The following is a 27804-nucleotide window of genomic DNA, read 5'->3' as shown; positions in this document are numbered from 1 at the left end:
CTCCTTGTGCCGCTAACACCTTTGTGTGAATGAAGGGAGGCTGCAGAGAGGATCGCGCTCTCAGACACAGAGCGTTCCTTGGTGCGGTACCTCCTCCTCTTCCTCGGCCAGCAGCAGCAGCCCATGTGCCCTGCACAGCCCCCGGCAGCTGCGCACTGTCCTCCTCGCCTCTTCTTGGATAAACTAGGAAAAAGCTTTGCAACTGTTTTATCCCAGACTGCGAACTCCACGCTGTGACATGATCCCCTGCGAGCTGGAGGTGAGTGCATTGCCCTGCCAGTCTGCCCCATGTGCTGCATGTAGCTGAGCCCATCCTGTGCCATGTACTCTGCAAGCCACTGGCACGTTGTCATCTCTGGACCGGGGTGGCATAGGTCACAGCATTCTGATCATCAGGTCTGCTAAAGACAACAACTCATCAGCTGCAATTGTTGTGATCCAGAGAGTAATGACAAATATTCATCATTGCTGTTTGTACACAAGAAATCAAACAAGCAGCTGCACATTAGTATAGTGTTTGTGTTTTTATCAGGAACTTTGGGAATAGATACTTAGTTGAGAGGTCTGGCTGTCACATGTATGCCATTGTGACTTCAGTACTACATTGTTGTTTCAGAATGTTGATCCATCATTGAGAACGGCAGATCTCTAAAAAAAGGCACTTTGGTGTTCTGGGCATGTGCTGAGTGGCAGTGTTGTTTTATGTAGTACTTATATAGCGCCAACATCTTCTGCAGCGCTGTACAGAGTATATTGTCTTGTCACTTAACTGTCCCTCGGATGGGCTGACAATCTAATCCCTACCATGGTCACATGTCTATGTATGGATCCTAGTCTATGGGCAAATTTATGTTTAGTGTAATGTACTTATTGTTGTTTGGGGCCAATTTAGGAGGAAGACAATTAACTTATCTGTATGTTTTTAGGATGTGGGAGGAAACAGGAGTGTCTGGAGGAAACCCAAACAGATATGGGAAGAACATACAAACTCCCTGCAGATAGTGGTTGGGATGCGAACCAGGGGCCCAGTGCTGCAAGGCGAGATTGCCAGCCATTGTGCCACCCTGCTGCCCAGTGTTTCTCAACATGATTACAGAATGAACCTCTTTACAAAGGATAGTGTTTATCCCCTGCTGTGGGTAACCTATGTCTTCTTGTACCACATGACCCATATATGCCATATTCAATAGTGTATCATAGTGACATGTTGATGCTTTCCAAATCCCTTGTTATGCTGTAATCAATAATTTGATTAATTAGGTTTGTTTATGTAGAAGTTATCACTTTTTAATCTTAAAATGTTCTGCAGTGACTTGACTGACACAAGCTGCCTGGCGCACATGTTGAGAACCTAGGCTGTGTATTTGTGGCGTTTATCCATTGTAAGCCGTATTGAGCTGCTCTGTTTCGGCTAAGTATGGCCAGTGTTGCACTGTTGGGTTTATTGTTCTGCAGTGACAGTGACTGCTATGTAAAATGTGAAACAGGGCTGGCTTTGCAATCGTTATGGTAACAGAGGCGATTTTTGGGTTGTCCATTGCTGTGTGTTACAGGGAGGAGCAAGATTTGAATGAGAGACGCTGTGTGTTCAGCCTGAGAGCTTATTATTGTTCCTATGCCCAGGCAGCCAATACTGTGTGCCTCTGTCTGCTCCTAGACAGCATAGCCTGTATAGTGCTGGCTGCTTGTGTCGCTGGTACGCCTAGCTTGCTTCAGCCATGCTGCACAGTGGGTGCCTGTTCCTCCATAAAGTTTACTAAAAATAAACAGCAATCTGTTACAACATTAAGACCACCAAAAAGTGAAGCGAATAACAACACTGATTATCTTGTTATGAAGGCACCCATCAAAGAACGGGATATAATAGGCAGCAAATAAAGAGCCAGTTCTTGAGGAACATTAGTTGGAAGCAAGAAAATGGGGTAAATGTAGGGCTCTGAGTGGCATTGATAATAGCTGGATTGTGATGGATAGATGACTAACTCAGAGCATCTGCAACATGGAAGAACTTGTGAGCTGTTACTGGTGCAGAGAGGTTACTACCTACTAAACATGGTCCATGTGGTGTGGGTCCCAATGCTCCTTTATACATAAGGGGAGCAAAGGGCTAGCCTGTCTGCTCTGATCTCATACATGAGCTACTGTACCATAAATTTCAGAAGAACTTGTGCTGATCATGAGAGAAAGATGTGTATTGCAGGCTGCTGTGTGTGGAGCTGTGTAGCCACAGACCAGTCGCAGTGTCCATATCCTGTCCAATGGTGAAATTGCCTGCAAGGGCATGTCAGTGTCACAACCTGGGCTTTGGAACCAATTCTGGGTACCTTCAGTCAGTCGGTGGTTTCAATAACTAAGGAGTCTGATTTTTGTACCATCTCTACAGCTCTGGTCAAAACTGAGACATGGAGCAGTGGAATAAAAGTGTCCTAATCTGCTAACTCTTGTTCTGTCTCCAGCTCTTAAGGTGCCCACTAATAATACAATCGTGATTGTACAGTCTTCCCAAATCTATGTAGTTGAAGGGTAAGCTAGATGTGGTGAGATTGCACCATCACAAAAGTATCGTTAGTGGTCACTTTAAATCTGATTGAGCATCTGTGGGATGTGCTATTATTATTATTATTATTATTTAGTATTTATATAGCGCTGACCTCTTCTGCAGTGCTGTACAGAGTATATATTGCCTTTTAACTGTCCCTCAGAGGAGTTCACAAACTAATCCCTACCATAGTCCATATGTCCATTGTAGTCTAGGGCCAATTTAGGGGAAGCCAATTCACCTAACTGTATGTTTTTGGAATGTGGGAGGAAATCAGAGTGCATGAAGGAAACCCATGTAGTCACAGGAGGAACATACAAACTCTGTGCATATAGTGCCCTGGCAGGAATTTGAACCAAGGACCCAGCACTGCAAGGCGAGAGCGCTAACCACTACGCCACCATGCTGCCCGAATAAAGTCTAGCAAATAAAGTCTGAACAGTGCAGACCTCTCCTCACAACTAAAGCTCATCTGCTAATGACTTGGTGCCCACTGCTTGTGGGGTCTCTGCCTTTATGAGTCAGGGCTGATTAAATAGCACAAGGAAAGCCCATCACCATATTGGACAGGAACTTCCACTGTTTTGGCTGAGGGGGGTGATTTATCAAGACCGATGTAAAGAAACAGAACAACCAGTCAGGTTTCAGCTGGTAACAAAACAGTGATTCTAATTGGTTGCTATAGGTAACTGCTTCATTTCTCTCTGCACAGGTTTTGATAAACTTACCCCAGTGTCTCATTGCACATTAATATTCACCTGCATACGTAATAAGAAAAAATAATTAAATTGTAAGCTCTTGTGAACAGGTTTAACTTTAATAACTGTCATTTTTAAGCTTTTGTTTTCTGAAACCCCACAGTACGCACTGCTGTTATTTATAAGAAGGACGAGTGTTGTTATATTGTTGAATTGTTGGTTCCTTGTAAGGAATCTGTTTGTAATTGTTGTCAGTAACTTTCCAGTAATCTTAAGCCTAAATGGAATGTTTGGCAGAGTGCAGACTGGGGAGCGCTGGAGCTCAGTATTAAGTAATTTCATAGACACGGTTTGGATACACCTAATACGCCTTACACGTGCTGCATATTCAGCTGTCATGTTGTGTTAGGCTAAAAGCATGTTCCCACCATGGGCTTAGGCTGAGAGGAGTGGCTGTGCAGATGCACACTGACTATGCTGGGTATGGGATGCACTCCTAATGGTTTTATATCCAGACATCTTCTAGGGTTTAGTGCCTATGTGTGCTGGAATGTGAAGTATGTGTGCAAATGTGTAGAAGGGTGTTCTCCTTTGTACATTATAATTAGGAGAATGGCTGAGCCTGTAAAAATAATCTTTGGTTCATCTTAAATCTAGTCTGAAGTTTATGAGGAGATGAGTCGCACTGAATGATGTTTTCTGGGGCTTGAGAATTTGCATGTGCTGTTTGGCTTAGAGCATGCAAATATAGGGAAAGAAGTGCAGTTTGCGCTTATCTACTAGAGGTAGCTGGGCTAAACTACCGATTGTCTATGGTGGGGGTGCTCTGGTGGTTGTCCGTACACTACGGAAGGAAAATGGTATAAATCCTGAATGCAGCCACATATATGAGCCATTTACTGCAGCTAATCCAGAGACATTCAGTCATTACTAGGATGAGAGTGCTCCGTCTCAGACAAGTTTTAAAGTGGACCTGAACTTGCACAGCACAGAAGGAAAACCTAGAGAAATGCACCCTGTATGTATTTAGAGAGTTTAGCCTGTCTAATTCCCCCTCATCTGTGACTAATAACAAGCGTAATTTGATCTCTCAGCTGTGTCAGCTGGCTGCCTTGGCAGAGCAGCTAATTTGTAAACACAGGATGTTAAACCTATGTCTGCTTCCATGAAAACTGGAAGTAGACACACTGCAGAATTTTTATCAGAAATGAAGCACAGAGGACGTTCTGAGTTCAGGTCCACTTTAAATATTACCTCCTAGTCCATTATTTGGCTCTCAAGGAAGTCTGTGTATAAGTGGTGGCTGCAAAGAGATCCAAATTTTCCTCATTTAGTATTGCACAACATAATTGTATCACCCTGTGATCTCTTTATGGTCAGAACATACCTTATGCTGGGCATACACGGGTCGATCCGGCGACCGATTAGCTGCCGGATCGACCCCCGCTCGTCTGTGCGGATCGATTCCCGCTCGTCCCCCGGCGCTCCTTATCAGCCGCTTGATTCCCTGCTGTTGTCCGCCGGCGGGGATCGAGCGGGGAATCCATCCAGCAGGTCATTGGACCTGTCTGATGTTATCAGTCGAGCCATCAGCGGCTCGATTGATAAGAGGAATCTGGGCCATGTATGCCCAACATTAGACTTTCATCCTCCAAAATGATTGTTCACTGTTGTTTTTGGTGACTATTTTCTGTGGTCTCAGGTGCCCCCCAACTATGGCAGATTAGACATTTTGAAAAACCAACGGCTCTTGTGTACAATTGTAGCTGGCTCCTGTTTATCCTGCCCTCCTTTTTAGAGTAAAGTAATTTGCTTGGCAGAGCGGTGAGCAGCATGTTAGTATGGGGATAAGCCACCTCACCTGAATGATTATTTTGGGCAACAAGAATCCCAATTGAGTAAGGCTGGGCTTCCCAACCCTGTCTTCCAGTGCTACCAACAGTGCTTGTTTTGCAGAATACCACAAACATTCACTGGTGAGGTAATATGTGTCTCAGTAGTGCTGCTTAACTACTCTGTAGATTTCCACAAAACATGCACTGTTGGTGGCAGTTAAGGGCAAGGTTAGGAACCCCTGGTCTAAGGGACCCAAAGTCTTGCACACATGCTAGAGGCAGCCTGCTAAGGCTGTCTCTGACGGGAATCTAATGTTTGCATCACCAAAAGATGTGGAGTCCTGGATCATGTGGACAAGTGCATAGTTCCCCTTCTTACCCCACCCAAAGTAAGCGACTCTGTAATTTGATAGGTGTCGACCCTCCTCCAATGTCCCTAGTAACAGACTGCGTTTGTGACCTGTACTGTAGCCTAGCAACATGTCTTTATAGCACTCCAGCCCGAACTGTTGCCTGGGTGATTGAGTCCTGATTCCTATGGATGTCTGGCCAGTCTTCTACGGAATAATTATGTGGCTTGGTATTTTTTCTTTGGCCAAGTGCAATGTTCCTCCAACCATTAGACTGATATTTATCATTAAACTAAAGAATGATTTATGGGGGCTCTTGGTTTCCCTGGCTGTAATCTTAAGCTTAGGTGTAAAGTAGTCCAGCCAGCCACATTAGACAGCATGGGTTGGGATGAGTGTGGGTATATGTGCCATGTATCCCAGATTGGTGGCTGTTGCTGGATCCATAAGCTTGGGGTAATTATATCTGGGCTGTTGGGTATGGGATGGTTTGCCACACATTTGGTTTGCTATGCCAGGGTTTCCGACAGTGTGGAACTAGTATGACTGGCGGCATTCATTACTTTTACTTTAGGTACGATACTGCAGGGTTCAGGACTGTTTGTACTTCAGTTGCATTGAGGCACAATACACTAAAGCTAGACACACACATTTGGGATTAGTGATGGAGTTTGCCACTGGCAAACGCATTCATGTTGGGATTTGCTCATTCACAAATGAAAGTGTATGTAGTGAACCGGGTCATCATCACTTAAAGCTCCTGAATCTAGTTAAAGACAATTGATAGGCATGTATAAGTCGCATAACGTCATTGATCTGTACAGTTCTGGGTTGAGTTCCTTCATAAGTTAACAGGGCTGGATTTCTAGAAAGGCCACAAAGGCTTGGGCCTTGGGCGTCTGCAGGCCAAGGGGCACCTGGGTATGAAGGAGGGGTTACTACATATGAAAGAGGGTGAAAATGCAGAGCAACACATGAAAAAGGGAAACTGATGCTCAAGATGGTTGTTCATGAAACAAGAGGGTGCTGTACATGGATGATACACATGGAAGAGGGGGCTGCACATGGAATGGGAGGGGCTGCTGTACATGGATGAAACACATGGAAGAGGGGGCTGCACATGGAATAGGAGGGGGCTGCTGTACATAGATGAAACACATGGAAGATGGGGCTGCACATGGAATGGGAGGGGCTGCTGTACATGGATGAAACACATGGAAGAGTGGCGGCACATGGAATGGGAGGGGCGCTGCTGCACAAAAAAGGGGAGCCACAACATACTTGGCCTAGGGGCACAAAAAGTATTAATCCGGCTTTGTAAGTTAGGTTAGGTACAGTATGGATAGCGAGAATCTCTGTCTGCTCTGTGTATCACACTATAATCTATTGACAAACTATAACAGCATGCAGTGCAAGTCAGCTTAGGTTACCCTACCTATCAAAGGAAATAATTTTACCACCATTGGGGAATGTACTATGATTCACTTTTCCTGTATGAAGACCTTCTTTAACTCCCTGCCAGTTGCTTATTTTTTCATGTTCAGGTTTCATCAGATCTGTTTGAAGGTTGCTGACAGTCTATCAAAAGATGCCTTAGAGTCAGATACACACACATACATTCCTCTTGCAGTGCAACGGTTATAAATCCTGTCTAGTGAGGTGCATTCCTGTGCTATACGAGAGGTGAAATATCCCTCATCTGTCTTGAAATGAGATCACCTTTTATATATGGACACAATGTCTACTTTTAGCGGTTAGTGATGTTATGACAGCATTATGACAGCATCGGTGGGGGGGGGGGGGGTAGTTGCCCATCTGTAGCAAGCTGTAGAGTGTAGTGGAAAAGTCTTGTAGTGCAGAATCTCTAAGAAATGATCTGCATTGCGTTCCTTCCTGAGAGATAAGATACTGATAAATCCCCTTTAAGTTCTCTACAGAGTTCTGCAGATCCTCTCCTGCTACAGACAGCTGCTTGCGGTGTCAGTTATAGAGGCGCCGTGACACTTAGATTAGCTAAACACACACTTGTAATTTGAAGGAACCTCCAACACTTCCTGTTCGGAGGGTTAAGCATGTGTTAATAAATCATATTTTAACCTCTGTGGCTGTGATTGACAGCCTGTGGCTTGATGAGTGACAGGAGAGTCCATGTTCCAGCATGCCCTGCTGGCTACATATGTTCTTCTTAATATATGCACTAACGTAAGTCACATTTGGTTTTGTAATGTATCCTTATGCACTACAGTGTGGGCTAATCAGAATCCCACTTTATTTGGCCAACTAAGTTTGCACTTGCAGGATTTGACTTGGCAGTTGCTTAACGGACACAAACCATTCGATACACAAGGGCAGAAAGTAAAGATATTACAGGTCAGGGAATGTACACGAGTTGAAGTGGTAGCAAACAGGGTGAGAAGCGTATATTTTCAGTTCTGTGCTGTGATGCTTTCAAGTCCAAGCAGATTTAGGATGGTTCTGCCGTAAGCATGGCTACTGCCTGGGGGAAGAAGCTGTTTTTGTGCCTGGAATTTTTTGTTCAACTGACCGGTATCTCACTGCTGAAGGCATAATTTTTAATGGGTGCTGTTAGATAGATTTTACTGCCTGAAGTACCTATTCAGTAAGAAGTTCTTGGTTTGGGCGCAGTGGCTCTCTGGAATTTAAAGCCTCGTACACACACACTAGATAAAATCTCAGTAATGACCGACTCTGCCAAGAACTTAAGGTGGATACAGCGGCCCCTTGGCGATCAGCCCAGTGGGTCGAATTGGCCAAGTGCTAGCTTAGAGCATTGTTCCCACTCGCCTGCTGCTGCTGTGGGATGCTCTTCATGCACCACTCCTTCGGCCCCTCCCCGCATAGCAACAGAAAGCACTGCTAGCCTAGAGGCTAGTGTCGCATCTGTACAGTATCAGCCCTTCACTGTCGCTGGAGGGATTGAGTCATGATCCCTGCCGGGCATCTTGCCTCCTTCACATTTACAAGGTTCAAGAAGGAGAGCTGTATTATCATCAAGCAAGAAATCCCATGATTGTTGCATTTAACACAAAAACAGGATACAGTAGAATCTCTAAACCTCTGGATATAGTAAACTCAGTCCTCAAGTCCCAGCAAATGCGTCACTAAAGGGTGCTAAGTGTTAGCAGTGAAAAGGCACTTAGGACGCTAAAACGGGCGATTCACGTGCAAAGTTTAGCGGTGTGTGCAAAACATCGCACCATTTGCGTGGTAAGCATACTTAGCACGCGAGCAGTGCAATGTTTCGCGCGCGCCTCGCAGCACTAAACTTTGCGCGCGATCTGTAACAGCTTTAGCCGTACAAACTACTTAGCACCCGAGTTTGCACGTCCAAAGCTGTTTGTGAATCAATCCCATAATGTATGAACAATTCTGATATTGTAAACTTCTGATGTAGTAAACTACTTTTCCTGGTCACTTGGAGTTTGCTATAAATGGATTCTACTGTATTTGGGAAATGGTGAGGAGGGAGGGAGACTACGGGTTTAAAAAAAAAAAAAAAAGTTTGCTTGGACAGGAGATTTAAAATAGCACCTTCTGGCATGTGGCCTGTTACAGGAGCACTTTGAGGTTATGACAGTAAATCACCCGCATGACCTTTGTAACAACAGTAAAGAGGAGAGACTTCTAAAGGATCAGCTGAAAACCATGTTTGGGGTTAGGGGTTTCTGCTTACATGAGTTATACGAGTGGCTGAAGTTGGGAGTAGTAAGGATATATGGATGTGTACATTAGGGATAGCACAGAACTCCATGTGTTTCCTGACAAACTTCCTGAGTTTCGGTGCAGCTGTTGACCTCTGCTTAGTAGTTGGCCCTTCTCAAAGCTCAGTATTCGGTTGTGTAGTCAATGTAGTCCCTACATAGAGCAGTATGGAGATCAGTGCCGTCACTTTTCCCCAGCAGGAGGTGTTCGTCTTGCATACCTCCTTTATCACATGTATCAGAATTCTCACATGTTTTCTTGTTGTGATTGTGGCGTGTGTATGTTGACATGTAGAGTGGCTCATGTGAATGTCGGAGGTGTCAGAGGTATGGAACAGACAATGCTTTTGCTGAACTCAGATCGCTGGTGCATTTTCCTCAAGCTGAAGAACTGGTTTTACAAGACTGGCAAGCTTATAGAAGACAATTTTTGTCACCTACATGCCACATAGGGGAAAGTACAAAGGATTGTATATAAACATGCACAATAAGGAATATTAAAAAGTTGACATACAGTTTTTATTTGCTTAGGAGTTCATGAATGAAGTACCAGAATAAACCAGTGGAGTACTTTATGAATGGACACATTATTTTCTTATGCTTTAGGGCGTAGATATAAGGTAACTTTAGGAACTGTATCTTTATATCTAGTCGGCCTTTATGGTTTTAGTTTTTTTAGTGGAATTCAAGGAATTGAGTTCTTATACCTGTATACGTGTGTGTGTGTGTGTGTGTAAAAAAAAAAAAAAAAAAAAAAAAAAAAAAAAAACAGATCACATGACCTGATCTTTTCTCTTCCTTCTCTACAGACTGACAGGCAATGTCTAGCATACTGGCAGTCCAGTACACGCCCCCTTCTGTAAAACACATGGGGAATCATGGGATCACACAGACACAAAGCTCCTCCTATGGTGCCGTGAGGGGGAAGATGGAGGAGGGCAGCCATAGTTTTGTGTCATATGGGTCTTTTATCTAAATATAAGTGTTGTGTGTTTGAAATCCAGCAAATTCTTGGTGGGGACATGGTTATAAAATGTTTATATTTTTTTTCGGGGGGAGGGAGGGAGATCAGCATTAAATTTCAACTACGTATACAAACAGTATAATGGCATCTTATATATACATAAATCCCCTCTATTAACTCAACAGTATGTTTAAAAAATGCCCCCGTACAAGTGCCCATGTTAATGCCTGGTACACACCATTCAATTTCCAGTCAGATTTTGGGTCTTAGATAATTTCTGACAGGTCCGATCTGATTTCTGATCTGTTTTGATTCCCGATCTGTTTTTCTTATTGATTTTCCAATCACGAACGGAAATCAGATCAGACCTGTCGGAAATTATCCATTCAACCCAAATACTGACAGAAAATTGCATGCTGTGTACGAGGCATTAAAAACCGTCTATGCAAATAACATTTGATGGCTACAGTTGTAGAAAGCCTCCAGGAATTATAGCATCAAAGGATTGAGAAAGTTAAACACTACACTACAGAGTGTTTCAGATAACGTATGCACTAGCAGTAGTTACAGTAAATGATCACCAAGAAGATAATGGGTCTACTAAAAGTCCAAAACGGACCCTCTTTGTCAAGGTAGCACTTAAACAGGGCTGAGTGTGGTTGGCCAAATGTGAACGTAGTAGTTCAGAAATGTTGGGTAATGGACTTACTATGTTCTTGGCGATTATTGGCTCTAACTAAGACTGCTATTGTATACATTACTTGATGCACACTTTGATGCAATGTATGACATGCCTGGAGGAAGCCCACGCAAACATGAGGAGAACATACAAATATAATATTCTGTCTTGCTTTCGCAAGCGCGCCTCATGACTTGACAAGCTTGGGAATTTCTGTCAGTTGTGAAAGCAGCGAGTGACTCAATTGTTTGTTTAATGTGATTTTTCTATGTATACTGTTCCATGAATGAATTAATTATGTACCGTTGTTTTTTCTTTTCTCTCTAACAGGAGTGAAGAAAATGTCAGTCAGCATACATGAAAACCGTAAGTCCAGAGCCAGTACGGGCTCAATGAACATCTACCTGTTTCACAAGTCTTCATATGCTGACAATGTCCTCACTCATCTTAACCTATTGCGACAACAATGCCTCTTCACCGATGTCCTGCTGTTGGCAGGAAGCAGGTCTTTCCCTTGTCACCGAGCAGTCCTGGCTGCTTGCAGTCGTTACTTTGAAGCCATGTTCAGTGGTGGTCTTAAAGAAAGCCAAGCCAATGAGGTGAACTTCCACAATGCTATCCACCCTGAAGTTCTTGAGCTGCTCTTGGATTATGCATATTCTTCCAGAGTCCTCATCAATGAAGAAAATGCTGAATCTCTCCTGGAAGCCGGAGACATGTTGGAGTTTGAGGACATCAGAGATGCTTGTGCTGAGTTCTTGGAGAAAAATCTCCATCCCACCAACTGTTTGGGCATGCTTCTCCTTTCTGACGCTCACCAGTGTACTAAGCTGTATGAACTGTCTTGGAGGATGTGCCTTAGCAACTTTCAAACCATCTGCAAAACCGAAGACTTTCTCATGCTACCCAAAGAACTGGTGGTACAGTTACTATCCCATGAAGAACTAGAAACTGAAGATGAAAGGATGGTGTATGAATCTGCTATGAACTGGATTAACTATGATCTCAATAAACGACATTGTTACCTTAGTGAGCTGCTACAAACTGTACGTCTGGCTCTGTTGCCAGCGATATATCTCATGGAGAATGTAGCTATGGAGGAACTTATCATTAAGCAGAAAAAAAGCAAAGAATTGGTAGAAGAGGCCATTAGGTGCAAGTTAAAAATATTGCAAAATGATGGTGTGGTGACCAGCATGTGTGCTAAACCTCGTAAAACTGGCCATGCTCTCTTTCTTCTAGGTGGACAGACTTTTATGTGCGATAAACTATACCTCGTTGACCAGAAGGCAAAGGAGATAATACCCAAAGCAGATATCCCCAGTCCCCGCAAAGAATTCAGTGCATGCGCTATTGGTTGTAAGGTGTACATCACCGGGGGCAGAGGTTCTGAAAATGGTGTTTCTAAGGACGTTTGGGTCTATGACACTCTCCATGAGGAGTGGTCAAAGGCTGCTCCAATGCTTGTTGCACGGTTTGGTCATGGCTCTGCTGAACTAAAGCACTGTTTGTATGTCGTAGGGGGGCACACCGCAGCTACTGGCTGCCTTCCGGCCTCTCCATCTGTGTCACTAAAACAAGTAGAACAGTATGACCCAGCGACCAACAAGTGGACAATGGTTGCTCCTCTTAGAGAAGGTGTCAGCAATGCCGCAGTGGTCAGCGCAAAGCTGAAATTGTTTGCATTTGGAGGGACTAGTGTGAGCCATGACAAGTTGCCTAAGGTTCAGTGCTATGATCCTTCTGAAAACAGATGGACTGTACCAGCTACTTGCCCACAGCCATGGCGCTACACAGCGGCAGCTGTTCTGGGAACTCAGATCTTCATCATGGGTGGAGACACAGAGTTCTCAGCCTGTTCAGCTTACAAATTCAACAGCGAAACCTATCAGTGGACTAAAGCCGGAGATGTTACAGCCAAAAGAATGAGCTGTCACGCCGTAGCATCTGGCAATAAACTGTTTGTAGTTGGAGGTTATTTTGGAATTCAGAGGTGCAAAACATTGGACTGTTACGATCCAACAATCGATGCGTGGAACAGCATAACTACAGTACCTTATTCCCTCATCCCCACGGCATTTGTCAGCACATGGAAACATCTGCCGTCCTAAAGCACTGCAGACTGGCATGGTAAGTCTTCATTCAGAAATGTGATCTTAGGCTATAAAGTTCAACATATGCTGTAATTCCTTTCCTGATGTACAGGGAAGAATCCTGATTTATTGCTAGGTTCCTCCCGACTATCAAACCACACTGTCCCACGCTGCCCAAGAGAGCGGAGCTGACCTTTCATTGGCTTGAAGCTGCACATAAAATGTATTACATCACTGTCAGACTTATGCCAAGTTTTGATGCAGATCATACATTGAACAAGCTGTCCCCAATTCACTCTGAAGAAAGAAGTGTTCAGTATTTTTGTTTCTCTCTTTCTTTATATACCCAGTGAAGTTTATTGGAGATCAGAAAAAACAAGCAAACTATAGACTTTTACATCCAGGGTATTATTCTATACCCTGGTTAGGTAATTTTATTAAAACATTTCGTATGGTTTTCCCTGGCTTAAAGAGGAACTTTAACCAAGGATTGAATTTCATTCGAATCTGAAGCAGATACCCCCATTCCCACAAGAATCGGGGAGGGAGGGCTGATATTGTGGGGAAACCACTCCCAAAGTGTGATGTCATGACCAAGGCCCTGACAGTTTGCTGTCTGTAAGCTTCAATGGATTGTGGGAAATAACAGCTTTTTTCCAATTGCCAAGCAAGCATTATCAGTAACAAACATTCCATATAGATCATAGTTCCCCAACCGTGTCCTCAAGGCCCACCAACAGTGCATGTTTTGTGGAAATCCACAGAGGTAGTTAATTAGCTCTGGTGAGACAATAAATACCCCACCTGTGATTATGTGTGGTTTTCTGCAAAACATGTACTGTTGGTGGGCCTTGAGGACAGGGTTGGGGGACTATGGTATAGATCACCTAGCAGAACTAAAGATGTCCCCACCTGTGACAAATTTCAGAATGTAAATTGGAGAGAGCAAAAAGAGCCAAACAATGACTAAATCTATATATGAATATATATAGAGTCAGAGCAACTTTTGGGTACCTGGAGACGATGGTTTCATTGACTGAGGAGTTGGAGTCAGATGACTTTTGTAGGCAAAATAGGCAAAATTGGAATTTCTTCAGGTGAATGGACTTCATGGCCTCCAGTCATAGATTTGTGTTATTTATCTGCTATGCAAGATTCACTAAAGGCCAAATCTGACAAATAAACTATATCCTCCCATCACACTAATGATACTGCTTGACCTGAGCACAATATACTGCTACGAATTTTTAGCTTCCATAAAAGTCATTGATACATTTCAGAAGAAGTTTAGGCAGATCCAGCGAAAATGATTGAATCTGCTTGAAACTGATCACTGAGTTGGCCCCAGTCACTAATTGGTAGCTAATAATAATAACAACCAGTTAGCTGATCTTCAAGTAACACATCCATGACCCTTGTGGCACATTGATACATGTTTTGTTTGCAAGGAGTCAACAGATAACTGTGCTGAGATCCATTTAAACCTTATTAACCTCCCTGTGAATGCAGTGTACACTGTCTACATACTATCAGGAAGAATCTGCAAACCCTTGTAGACTGCTTGCTTGCCAATGTTTGCATGTCATGTATAATCAGGTCCAGCTCCTTTTTACTGCAGAGCTTTGTGTGTTAAGGTGCTTAAGGTACGTACACATGCACTACTAAAGAGAACGACGGGTCCGTCAGACCCTCCCGCTGGGCGGTCGTTCTCCCGACAGTAGTGCGTGTGTACAGTCTATCTGATAAGGCTGTTTCTGAACGATCTGCTCAGCGGATCGTTCAGAAACAGCCTTATCAGTCTGCAGACAGACTGTACACACGCACTACTGTCGGGAGAACGACCGCCCAGCGGGAGGGTTTGACAGACCCGGCGTTCTCTTTAGTAGTGCATGTGTACGTACCTTTACACATCTACAATGCTTGTTGGGAGATCAGTGTTAAGGCCCATACACACGTCGGATTTTAGCGAACGACCCGTCGTTTGAACGTTCCGTCGTTCAGACGTTTTCGCGTCAAATCCGACGTGTGTACAGACTATCGTCCGGCGGATCGTTGGTAACCAGTCTTATCACCCGAACGATAGTCTGTACACACGTCGGATTTGACGCGAAAACGTCCGAACGACGGAACGTTCAAACGACGGGTCGTTCGCTAAAATCCGACGTGTGTATGGGCCTTTAGGAGTAGATGGAGAGAGGTTAGGAGTAGGTGGAAGGAGGTTAGTGTTAGGAGTGGGTGGAGGGAGGTTAGTGTTAGGAACAGATAGCAGCAGGTTATTGTTAGGAGCAGGTGGGGAGAGATTAGTGTTAGGATTAGGTGGGTAAGGTTATTATTAAACATAGATAGGGGAGGGTTAGTGTGAGAATTGGGGTGCAGACAGCCAGTGGAAAATTAGTACTGATAGTTTACTATTGGGAACTAACGGATGTAGTAGAATGTTGGTAACTTTACCATTGGGCGTTATCCAGCAGCGCTTCTATTACTATGGTAATGCGCATGTTACCATAGTAGCGGTGGCACTACGAGAGTACTGCAGGTCATGCTACTAGCGTATTTTGGGGTACTTATGGCAGTAACCGTAATATTACCACTGTTTGGTTATGTTTTGTACACAGCTGATGGATATAATATATGGACGTTGAAATCTGGGGCACATTCATATACTTGAAGCACTAACACTATACAATAAACTATATAAACGGCATCTTGCAGATGATCCGCCTCTCCCTAAATACGGTCGCTGGCGATATGGCAGTGCTAGTGTTCATGCTTCTGTTTATAAAACCTTTGCCTTGAAATGGATGAAGGCGCTCTTTTCTACGGTTTTAGGAATGATTGTTGTCAGAAATGAAATGTGCTCAACACAGCTGTGAGAAAGAAAGGAGTGACATGAACAACAGGAAAAAATAAAACCTTTTTCTGAGCAGGTTAAGAAAGCTAACCATAAACTGACAGTAGCAATTAGAGAAGCAATTCCCTCAGGAAAGCAGAAGTTAATGTTATAGAAAACAGTGCAGCCTTATTTGTCCTAACAGCTGCAGCGTGAGGGCTTTATTAACCTGCTGTAACCTCTAACCCCCACCATCCCCCAGTACCTAATCAAGTTGCTGTTGCCAAACTACACCAGGCTGTGCAGCTGGATTCCTGGCTGTTACTAGTGCTGGATCTTATGCTGGACTGGCCCAAATGATGTCTTCTAGCTCTCCATAAGCTCAGGCTGAAGGTGCTTGAGATGCTAAGGTCTTAGCCACAAGGTGACCCATTCTTCTAGCCCATGCTTCTACTCTGCTCATCAAAAATGGGTCAAAGCAAATCCTCTCACCACAAAGCCTGAAAGCGGGTGGATGTGTTCAGACCCAGCAGGCAATTGTCACTGCGATGTGACTTTGGAGATGAGAGAACAATGATATGGACAAGTCATAATCATAGTCTGTTTTAGGAAAGTGGGCCAACAGAAAGTAAATGACTGGTTACTCAGAGTTGTGCATTAGCCATAACCTGTCAGACAGCAGAGCACAATTGATATCTATGCCACATCCATCAGCAGAGGTGATGTAATATCTTTCTGCTCACTGCAGACAGCTTTCTACAGTAAAGAGCTATGGAGCCTCATTCTCGTGCTAGTTCTGCCTGCGGAACTCCTGTATATTTCCAGTGGAATGGCTTTTCCCGGTTTAACTATTAACCAAGGAGGCCTTTTTTAAAAAAAAAAAAAAATAATAATATTCATTGTTTACATCAAATCTACAAACCAAGCTATTAGATATCGTACATCCACCTCAAGTCTATCTAGTCATTGCTGTTTAAATTAAGGCTTTGCCCAGCTTAACCTGCGCGTTCCTTCCTATAGATGATGGGGAGTAGGACACACATTTTGTAGATTTGGCCATGAAAAGTGTAATACTGCAAAGTAAGTAGGGGAGGTAAAGGTTACTATTTGTATATAATTTAAATAATATAATAATAATAATAATTAAAAGCACACAGAGGAACATTGGGGTATGGGGTAAAAATCTTAATTGCAGTCTTTTCTAGAAGAATTCAGAGTTAACTCCTCTTGTACTATCATTGGAACAGGCATGATGCCCATCACCTTTACATAGTTACATAGTTATTTGGGTTGAAAAAACACATACATCCTTGGAGTTCTACCAGAAAATAAAGTGCAACACCAGCCTGCTCCCTAACATATCACTGTTGATCCTGAGGAAGGCAAAAAACTTTACAAGGCATGGTCCAATTAGCCCCAAAAGGGAATAAAAATTCCTTCCCGACTCCAGATGGCAATCAGATAAAATCCCTGGATCAGCACGACTGGGAATTACCTAGTACTTTACACATTGTACAGACTTTACACATCATTACTAAATTGACTTTGGTATCTGCAGGACATTTTTGGGGGCTTATTTTATCAAAGCCAGAGCCAAACATTAAAAAATTACCATTAATTTCTGTAGGTAACATTAATCAGGTGTTTATAAAAAAACAACTGGAATAAGCGTGTGTAAATTTGTTTTTAAAGAGATGGGAGTGGCACGGAGAATTAAAGGTCTGTGCTGCTCTTTGTTTAGTTTTTTTGTTTATTTTTTATACTTTTATATATATTTTTTTTTTTATCATAAATGTTAGCTTTACCTAATGTAAGTTCGGTACATCTTGTCCTTTTATCCAGAGTTCTCCTTAAATGTACTTGCAGAAGCATTGCTGATTAGAATCTACAGGGTTTAGCGTGATAAAACGAGTGCCTAAAGCATGAGACAACTGTCCGTAATCTCAAGGTCAGAGAGAAACACCCAGCCCCGGGTTCAGAGCAGCGCTCACGCCCGCATTGCAGGTCTCTTGTCCCCAGTGCATACTTTCCTGTACATAACTGGAGGAGAAGTTACACAGTGACGTAGTCTTCTCTCCATGACTTGTTATTTCAGCAAACAACATTTTATCACCGATATGCCGAGCGCTCCAGCTAGCCACACATATTCCTGATCCTCCGGAGATAGTGTCAACATACTGAGAGATTCCTCAATCCCTCAGCATCAGTAACGGTTATCTGGTTGCTCTCTGTTCTTGATCACTCTCCTTTTCTGTTACTCATTTCCCATGGTTAGCTAGTAGTCTGGCACATGACTGACCTCTCCACAGAAGAATGCATGCCGCTGTGCTGTGAAACTTTATTTGCTCTGGTTTCACCTCTAGGGACAGGTGTTGCCTCATGCTTGTGCTGTTAGTAAGAGGCCCTGGAATGCTGACCTGTACTCCCAGTTCTGTCAGTGCACAGTAACTGCTCATTGTAGCTGTAAAACTACAGTCAGTGCAAGTGTAATTGTATTCTAATATCTGGTTGTTTCCATGTCCATAGAATTATGTCTGCTAACTTGTAGTGTTGGGATGAGTGACTGTAGACATCATAAAAGCTAACATAGGTCCTACTATATCAGAATGCCTTTTCAATGATGCTGAAAAGACTGTGAATGGGATTGTGCAAGGATTACCTCTTTCCTTATATGCCCATTTCGGTGGACCACTAAACATATTGCCATGCCTATTCATGTGAGTTGGCACAATGGCGTAGTGGATACCACTCTCCATCAAGGCTCTGTCTGCACAGAGTTTGTATATTCTTCCCATGCTTGCATGGAAATTCCTCTTGGCACTCCACTTTACTCTCCCATCCCAAAGCCATTTGGATCATTCAAAGTGTACCTGAGATGTGAATATTGGGTGTATTTATACTTTCCTGGGGCTTCCTCCGGCCCCATGAGGTGTGTGGTCTCCTTTGCCGCCCTCTCCGGCCGCTCCCTTCACTTATTATCCCCTCTCCCCGGTAATCTGGCCAGTCGCAGCCAGTTGTGTGGTTCTGCTCATGCTTCCATGCCTGGGAGAGTACAGCGCAGGTGCAGAACGCTCTCGCATGCACAGAAGAGCGCGGACGGCCAGTTTGCATGGTGGGGGGTGGCTAGCAAAAGATCAGTAGCCGGAGAGAATGGCAAATGAGCCCACGGACCTCATGGGGCTGGAGGAAGCCCCAGGTTAGCATAAATACACCCATTATTCACATCTCAGGTTTCCTTTAATTGGTCACTACCCCCCCCCCCCCCCCCCAAATTGGCCTTACATTACAATATGGACATGAGACCATGACTATGGTAGGGATAAGCTTGTGAGCTCCTCTGATGAGGGACAGTTACTGACATGACTACACACTATCTGTAATGCACTGCTGATGATATCAGCACTGTATAAATATGCAATAATAGTAATACCTGTAATATTATGACCAAATCAAACAACGTAGTCCTCCAAAAGGTAGAGATAGTGTGCTATTGTGCTTGATGTGGAAGATTTGATTGTCACACATGCTGCCATATAATGTCATGGTAGGTACAAACCCTTCAGCCAGGATTTCCAATTCTGATTGGTAGCTCCTAAGTTCCTAACTCTTGCTGACAGATCATAAAATCTGCTCTTGCTGACTTTGTTAAAAAAAAAGCCAATGGCCTGACTGTCATGTTGAATCAGTACTGTGTGACCAGAAGTAAAAAAAACTGCCAGGTTAATCTCTTGCCGACACATTGAGAATTGGTCGTTATGGTCTGCCTCGGCCGACTTTAATCACAAGTGTGTACACTACTTTACATTCATGCGTATGCACAGCGTTCACTTTAATAATGACCATTCTGTTGTACAGCTTGTCTTCCTATCACTGAGCTTGATCCATTGTGAAGTTGTGCTGAGACATCCATAGACTCTCAGGGCTGTGCAGCACACATTGAGGCATGCATTGGCAGCGGTCTGTTAGCTGGCAGAATGAGAATCTGGAGCCAGACACTACACGTTTTCCAAACTGGAGATTTGCAGGGCCTGTGCCATTTACTTTCAGCACTCCGCAGACGATGTGGGTTATACAAGGAGAGAGGGAGGGGAATGCTAGGAACTCTTGTTCAGACAATTCTACATTTCTGCCCAAATGTATCAAGCAAGGAAAGTCACACCCTAGCAGTTATAGGAAAAAAGTACAATCTATCCTTTATTTGTCATAGTGCTCTCTCTCTCTCTCACTTTCTTAAAGGGAGTCTGTTACACCGTAGCCTGTTAAATTACAGGCTTCTATACATTTGTGCAAGCTCTGTGTTTTAAATCTTTTTGTAGTATGCCACACAGTGACAGTGCAGTAGCAGTACACCCAGGAACCAAAGAATATCTATAGGTGCTTGTCTACTTTAGGGGATCCAGCAGGAAAACTCATAGGGAAATTCTTATTACGTGATTGGATGGACGGCTCCCTCTCAAACTGCTAGGTTTCCAGTAGGTTGTAGTATAAGTAATCACAATGCTTTGTGCTGTAGAGCAGGGCTTTTCAACCTGTGGTACGCGTACCACCAGTGGTACTTTGCTGTTGGCCAGGTGGTACATTCCAAGTTTGTCTGCTACTTAATTGCCCACCTGCCGCTTGTCCTGGTCTCGTCCTGCCTCCACAAAGTTTGGCTACCCCTCACTCGCTCCTCTGCCTCCCCACCAATGCCTCCTGCTATTCCCCTACCATATGCCCCCCCCCCCTTTCTTAAAGTGTACCTGTAAGAAAAAAGTGCCCCGGGAGGAGGAAGCCTCTTGATCCTAAAGAGGCTTCCCCCTTCCTCCTCAGTAGAGGGGATCCAGCGCTGGAACCCGTCGAATATCTCCTTGTTAGTGTGAGTGTATGCGCGGTAGCAGCTCTCCGCTCGGGCTCCTCTGGAAACAGCCGAGCCTGATCTGGTTAGATCTATTGTGCTGGCACACTGGTGGTACTTCAATTTTTTCAGGTGATAAAAGTGGTACAATGAGTGAAAACATTGAAAAGCCCTGCTGTAGAGGGTGCTGTGATTGGAGAACTGTTTCCTATGAGGTTTCCTGCTGGGTCCCCTATAGTAGATTAGCACCTATTTATTGTTGTCTTTATGTATCTAATTTACAAACCCACTCACCAGCATAGTGCATTTCTGCATTCATTGCCTCTATGGCAGCTGTATATTACACAATGTTCTCTTACTATCTGTTGTTATTTCAAACCTGACTGTGATTAGCTGCTGAATACTCAATGCTTATGCATTCTTCCCAGATTATGGCAGCCTATAACACTGATAGCTGTCAAAGGAAGTACAGAAGTATAATTACACAATCATCTCATACAAGAGCCACACTCCGTTCAGCCACTTTCAGTTGGTTCTGTTGATGTTAATTAACACCCTTTTAGTTATGTTTTTTTGAGGGAGGTTTGTTGAGCTGAGCTTGTTTGGTGGTTGCCAAATTTGGGATCCTAATAAAAAGGTCAAGTGTTCAGGTGGCCGTTGGCTAGAGCAGGGGTGTCAAACTCAAATACAAAGTAAGACGGAATTGAACACTAGGACCTAGTCACGGGCCAACCTCAATTTCTGCTGGCCACCTTCCTCCCTTATGAAGTTTTCCTGGTGTCTAATAGCTCCCCTCCAACCCCTTTACAGATCCCCAGTGTCTAGTGGCCTTCCTCCCTCCCCTATACAGTTCACTGGTGGCTAGTGGTCCTCTCTCCCTCCCCTGTACAGTTCCCTAGTACCTAGTGCTTTCCTTGTCCCCATCCCCCTATATGGCTTCCCTTGTGATCTAGGGCTTCACCTCCAATATAGCTTCCCTGGTGGGCTAGAGTGGACCAAACATGATGCAAAGTGGGGCAATTACTGAGGGCCAAATGTAATGGCTCTGAGTGCCAGATTTGGCCTGCTGGCCAAAGTTTGACATGTATAGGCTACAGATAACTGGTTCAACCAGCTTGTGTATTGAATCTATAGACAGGCCTATACAATCTCTCAAGTCTCCCTTCGGATATCTGGCCTTAAAGTTATTGGGGGGGGGGACAATACTTAAGGAGAGGGATTGGTCTGGGTCCTATAGAGACTTCCCGCTCCCCTCCCGGCCCCCTTAAGTGCTGGCTTCCGTGTTTGAATCCCCCACCGTAGGGGACTTTAGAACAAGTCCTCCAGAAGACAGGCGGCTCCATACTGCGCACGAATTAGTGCACGAGAGAGGCCTGTCTGTGGGAGCACTCGGGCTCCCAAAGACTTCCGCAGCGGAGGATTAGAGCAGTATTTGACCACATTTGTTGAATACTGCTACTGGGGAGCCAGCACTGGAACAGGGACTTGGAGAGGAGTAGGAAGGCTCTATAGGAACCAGAGCCTTCCCTCTCCTTAGGTAAGCACCTGTTTTTTTGTTTTTTATTATTATTCCCATTGACTTTAATAACTCTCCTCAACCTAAACTCTGTTAATGGTGTCTAATCTTGATCCACTAAATTTAACTAATAAAACTAACCTAATTGTAACCTGTCTGCTAGCATTCCTTTCATCACCTTAGCTTTGACTTCAGCACCAGGACCTAATCCACCTTCCCTCCACCAATAATCTTCTTGGACACCCGGTCCACCAACCCTCTGCCAATGTCAGGAGGTGTAGCTGGGCTCTTTTGTCTAAACCACATGCTTTAGGTGTGCCAGAACATCAGGTAACCAATGTGAAGGCAGATGGCTAATGTGATTCCACCTACTGTAATATGATTACATTCTCATTATGAGGGTTCAATGTAATATATATGCAAAGCATCTTTTGTATACATCTGCTTTATTGCTGGGGATAGAGATAACATTTGTGTTCTTTGCTTTGTTTTCTATGCAGGACCTCAGCTGTGAAGATTCTAGGCCAGCTTTTTACATGAAGATGACCTAAAGACACTTGGGTGTATGCTAAAGAAGTTTGGTTTTGCCGTTAATACATAACCCTTCTACAGCTGGGGCCTTCTGGCTGCGGATGGGTTATGGTCTCTCCAGACTTAGATCATTCTCCAGATGTCAGTATTAATCCAATTACTGTCAGAAGATACACAGTGCCCCTTTTTCCAAGCTGTGCATTTTGGGAACTCTTGGACAATTTTAGAAAGAGGACATAGCTGGAAACCATCTGGACTGCAGACTTCATCATCGCGATCATGTGAGAGCTTCAAGAAGCGAAAACGTCAAGTCGCATAGAGTTCTAACCGCCCGTCACTTAACATCAGGACTGCACTACGGGCAATGCCAGTGGCATCTTCTAATCCTTCAGTTCAATGCATTCTCCACATTAAGCATTACAAAAAAAACACAACTGTAATTAAATCAGAAGTGAAGATAAAAAAAAAAACTGTGAACAAACATTGGATGTCTTGCTACCCACAATCCATTGCCATTTCATTTGCCTATTTATATATGACTTACTTATTACATTCCCGGCTGTGTGTTTATTGTTCTGTGCTGTCTGCATGCTGATACAATGCTTGTAGTTGTGCTGACACATGACAGGCCTGGTTGAGTGATTCCATACTGAAAAGACATTTCAGGACAGTGTATTTTACCTGCTTGCAGCATTGCATTCTTTTTTTTTTTTTTCTGTGATGAACCGATCACTGTGCTGTAGATGTGTGTGGCCGGGCATTCGGTGACAAGTTGGGAATTTGTGTGGCCAAAAAATGCAAAAGGATGACATTGAGGGAATGTGAGATTACAGTATAAGGATGCTGTCAGATCCTTATGGACCAACAGCATACGTGTTAAACTGAACCAAAGCACATTCCCTCTGTTCATCACCGCTGGTGATCCAGTAACTGCCCCACCTTTCCAAAAATGGTCATCATTGGTGGGACGTGAAGATAAACTTGGGAGACTAGGCTGACCTAAAAATCACATGCAGGAGGCAAAAGATCTGTCAGAGCTGTATTGTGTCTCAACAGAGGACACGATTGGTGTTTCTGGGTTGGCTTTAGGGTTGTATCCACGTCGCAATTTTTTCTTGACGAACAATCGTTTTTGTGATAGCACGCAACAGCATTTAAATTATCATTAATATTGCGTGATATCTCAAAACCGATGTTTAAAGACGTGTTACCACATGCGGCGATCGTTGGTTTTCAACAACCGTCCTGTCAGATTACTGGATGAGAGATGGTTAAGATCACCATAGATCTCCTGCGGCAGTTTCTGCAATCGTGTAAATTATCTTTTTCGTGATCATTTTTTTTGCAAACAAGGCTTTGAGATCAAACCAGATAAATCGGAGATTGATAGTTGGGCGTAAATGCCCGATCCATCTGGTCATGGGTACACTTAGGATTAGAGGTTTTTATGATGATATCATAGGCTTTACAACTGCTGAGTGTTCAGGTTTAAGCCCAAGTTTAGGAATTTTTATCCCCCACCACCACAGTTGAACACATTGAACACCCCCACCATGTTTATCCGAGACAGGAAGTGACTTCAGTGTCACATGATCTCATTTTACAGTCATGGAGCTCAGGGTGACTTTGGTTCCTTTTACACTGTTCAGATTCTGATTAATGTCTGGAGGTCAGTGGCCATAATAGCCACAGTCATCGCCCATCTACACACAGTACACATGTTGGCGGTGACCTACACAGCTCTGGGGATTGGGGGTTGCATTGTTAGGTCAGTTGGGGAAGGAGTAAGTTACAACATAATTAAGGCTGCCACCTGGTTTTAAAGTCTGTGTACACAGTCACTAAATGAACAGGCATTGGGAAATCAAAACAGCAGGCATATTAAATTGCTCTCCAGACTAGACTATACTGCACTGTAAGGACATTGATCTATTTTTTTTTCAGGGTAAATTAATTGCTCAGTAATGAGGCATAAACTGCTGATTAAAAGTGCAGCATGAATGAGCTCCTTGCTAATTTCATGAAGACCTTAGTAACAGATCGCAGGCTTCATCTATAGGTTTATGCAATGTAAATATTATCACAACTGACATGATCGCTGCCAAGTGACGTTGCAGTGTTAGTTTCTGTAATTGAAGTATGTGATGCCTGGCTGGGCCTCTCCCTCGCAGCTATATTCAATGTGACTATTCACAGTCAGCCTTATAGATTTCTAACAAGATGTGTGTCACAGCTGCTGCCTCCCATTCCCACTCTGCAGGCACAAACACTCTGCAGGCTGTGTGATGAAGGACTTCTGACAATGATTATTAGCAGGAATGCAGTGACAAGCAAGAGGGCTTCACACAAATACACTGTAGATGACCTCCAGCATAAGTCATTAGAGAGAAGACCTCGGAGCTATGTGAGTCCCAACTCGGTGCCCGTCACTTTATTAGTTGGAATATGGCCACACTTTTTCTTCATTTTTATTGATATGAGTCACTTTCTAACACGCAGCAATACCCACTTTGGACATTACTGTATTCACATTTGAGTGTACTTAATAACATTTTGTAAAAATGTTGATTAGCAGAAAATAGGGAATTGCTGGATCTTCTGATGTTCTTTATTTCAAAATTAATCAGAAGTTATCAATCCATCTTAAAGCAGACCCGGACTCTTGCACAGCACACACTGAAAAGTCTTTATTCCACATATAGTTGCTTACAAAATATACTGCACTGTGCTCTGTGTTTGTTTAGCTAGATCAAATTGTCTTATCGGTAGCATTGAATAGACTGCAGGAGTTCTACTGGGATCTCTGCAGAGGCTCAAATAAACACTGGGGCTTAACCCTTTCAGTACTGCCTGAAACGAGAATCCAAGTTAAAGAGACTCTGAAACAAAATTTTCAGCCTTAATTCTTCTATCCTATAAGTTCCTATACATGTTCTAATGTGGTCTGTCTTACTGCAGCCTTTCCTAGTTGCACAGTGGCTGTATTATCTCTGTTATATGATCTAATCTTCTTTCTTTTGTCGGACTCAGGCAGGAATGTGCTGCTCTGTTTGTGATGGGATAGAAGCTATACACACCCTCTCCAGGCCATCTGCAGGCTCTATATGAGACACAGACTGAGTTCCTCTCAGCCTATCACACTCTGGTTAGCAGCCATGTCTTTTGTTTGTAAACACTGCCTAAAACTGGCAATTACAAGCCAGGATTGCAGCAGGGAGTGGCAGAAACAGCACAGAGGGGCCCAGGAGAACATAATGAATAGAATGGTATGCTTTTTATTGTAAGAATTTTAGAGTACATATTCTCTTTAAAACTCATATTTTTTTTAGAATATACATAAATTGTATTTTTTTCCCCCCACCAAGGTCATCATGTTGTGGCTAATCTTTTAGAGCAGAGAGGAAGTTCTGAGTTTAGCTCCACTTTAAGTGTAGTGCCATCATTCTTATTAAACTGTGTAAGGCCACTAATAATCCACTGCTCACTTTGCATGCATTAAATCCAAACATGCTGGCTGGTCTTGCTAGTTAGGGCAAAAGGTTCAAGCACAATTACTGCATCCCCCCCACCCCCCCCTCACCCATTAGAGCCTATATACTAAAAAGCGATCACACAGAAATGCTATCAAATACCTTTTTAGGGCAAGGAACACTTGAATGTCCCTGAGCTGCTAAATAATCATGCCTGATACTGCAGCAGCTGTCTCACATCCAAGATTGATGGAACTCTTTGTAATACCTTATGGGAGGAGGAGAGTGACGACTACCAGAGTATCAAGCTTTACCCAATAGCCTGGGACCAGAAACCAGAGCAGTCAGGTGACCAGACTTCAGCAACAGAGTATCTAACAACTCTTCTGTGCAAAACAGTTACAGTCTAGGCTTCTGCAACAAGCAAACTATTGGTCCTGCCTATAAGCACTGCAATGTTAGGTTTATTTCCCATCAGGGAGATTACCTACATAGAATTTGCACATATTCCCTTCCCGAAACAGGTTGGTAGGTCAAGTAGTGTCAAGCTAGACTAGCCCCGAGGTCTGCATGTTAGTGGGATTGAAGGGATTTAAAATGGCAAGATTGCATGAAGCAGTAATTGATATGAGCAATGTTGTGTACTGTGTGAAGTTATGTGGGATTTTGGGGACTGAATAATTACAAAAATCAAAATCATTGTTTTATTCACTACCTTAGGCTTGGGCTAGGTTCACACTACAGCCCAAATCAGATCATTTTTGGCAACCTATGTGTGGACTGATCCTGTATTAGCTATAGAATCCATTCACATGTCTGTTGTGTAGATGAAACAACGCTGTGTGATTTTTTTCAAGACACAAGACAAAAGATGGACATGTTAGAGGCAGCAATGCTATCTTATGACATGTCTGTTACAAGTGTCACCAAAAATCCATGCATGGGCACCGCAGATCGTACAACAAATTTGCTGTGACCATCCACATCGGTAGCCCGGTGTATTGTAAACCTAGACTTACACAGTTACTAAGAGGAGCTATTGAAATCGTTGTCCATAACACTGCCCAAAAACATGTATGGCTTCCTTTGTCTTTGTGCTGTACTGTGACAACCAGCCTTAAGCTTCAGACTGGATGATACAGAAATGTCAGATGTCTCCCATAAACTCAAGTTGCAATGCTGCAAAGGTAAAAATACATCTGTAAGGAAATCGGCCTAAAGGTCAAGATGAGCAGGAGTTACAACAGTAACGTCTTCAATAGGAGCTGCCCATGTAACAGGACCTGCTCCGTAATTACACATAAGGGTAAAACAAGAAGCTTGGAGGTCACTTTCTCAGGCCACCGGCTCAGCAGGCTCTGCATCATCGGCCTCTATTCTTTGTATACACAGTTTGCACATAGTGTCCCCTGTCCAGTGTTAATCTTCTCTTAACTGGAAGTTTCTAAAAAATGTTTTGGGTTTTTTTTGCAGCTTGTTCCGTACTCGGTGTTGTCCTGTAAAATGATGTAAATTGTCTGCTTTGTTGGATTGGTATTGGCATCATCCAAAGCTATTTATTTATTTATTTATGGTAACCTTGCGGTTTTGCCAAAGCCATTTGTTTTGTACGTCAATGAAACGAAGAAAGTGTTTTGTTTTCTACTTTTTTTTTTTTTCTGTGTTTATGTTGTCCTCATTGCGTTTTTTTTTCTTTTTTTTTCCCTCAAGTGAATTTGTGGTAAGAAAATAAAGTTGCACTGT

The 27804-nt window shown here is 43.4% G+C and overlaps 1 protein-coding gene across 2 annotated transcripts; it reads left to right on the top strand.

Annotated features, from left to right (window-relative positions):
- On the top strand, positions 1 to 27804 carry ENC1 (ectodermal-neural cortex 1). 2 transcript variants are annotated; one of them, XM_068248477.1, is made up of 3 exons: positions 1 to 259; positions 11118 to 12917; positions 22561 to 27804. In XM_068248477.1, exon 2 carries the CDS (start codon positions 11129 to 11131, stop codon positions 12896 to 12898), a length of 1770 nt encoding a protein of 589 aa, XP_068104578.1. In that variant the 5' UTR covers positions 1 to 259; positions 11118 to 11128; the 3' UTR covers positions 12899 to 12917; positions 22561 to 27804. The 2 variants fall into 2 exon arrangements, with proteins under 2 accessions (XP_068104578.1, XP_068104567.1); XM_068248466.1 differs by lacking the exon at positions 1 to 259 and adding an exon at positions 5301 to 5461.

Source organism: Hyperolius riggenbachi, chromosome 1 (assembly GCF_040937935.1).
Source record: "Hyperolius riggenbachi isolate aHypRig1 chromosome 1, aHypRig1.pri, whole genome shotgun sequence".
Taxonomy (NCBI): domain Eukaryota; kingdom Metazoa; phylum Chordata; class Amphibia; order Anura; family Hyperoliidae; genus Hyperolius; species Hyperolius riggenbachi.
This window is presented reverse-complemented; position numbering and strand designations above follow the sequence as displayed.

Excerpts from the sequence above, each read along its gene's own strand:
- ENC1 (XM_068248466.1), top strand. The coding sequence starts at position 5,404 with ATGTGGAGTCCTGGATCATGTGGACAAGTGCATAGTTCCCCTTCTTAC. Across the intron at positions 5,462-11,117 it reads CCCTTCTTACCCCACCCAAA|GAGTGAAGAAAATGTCAGTC; the intron begins GTAAGCGACTCT and ends TCTCTCTAACAG.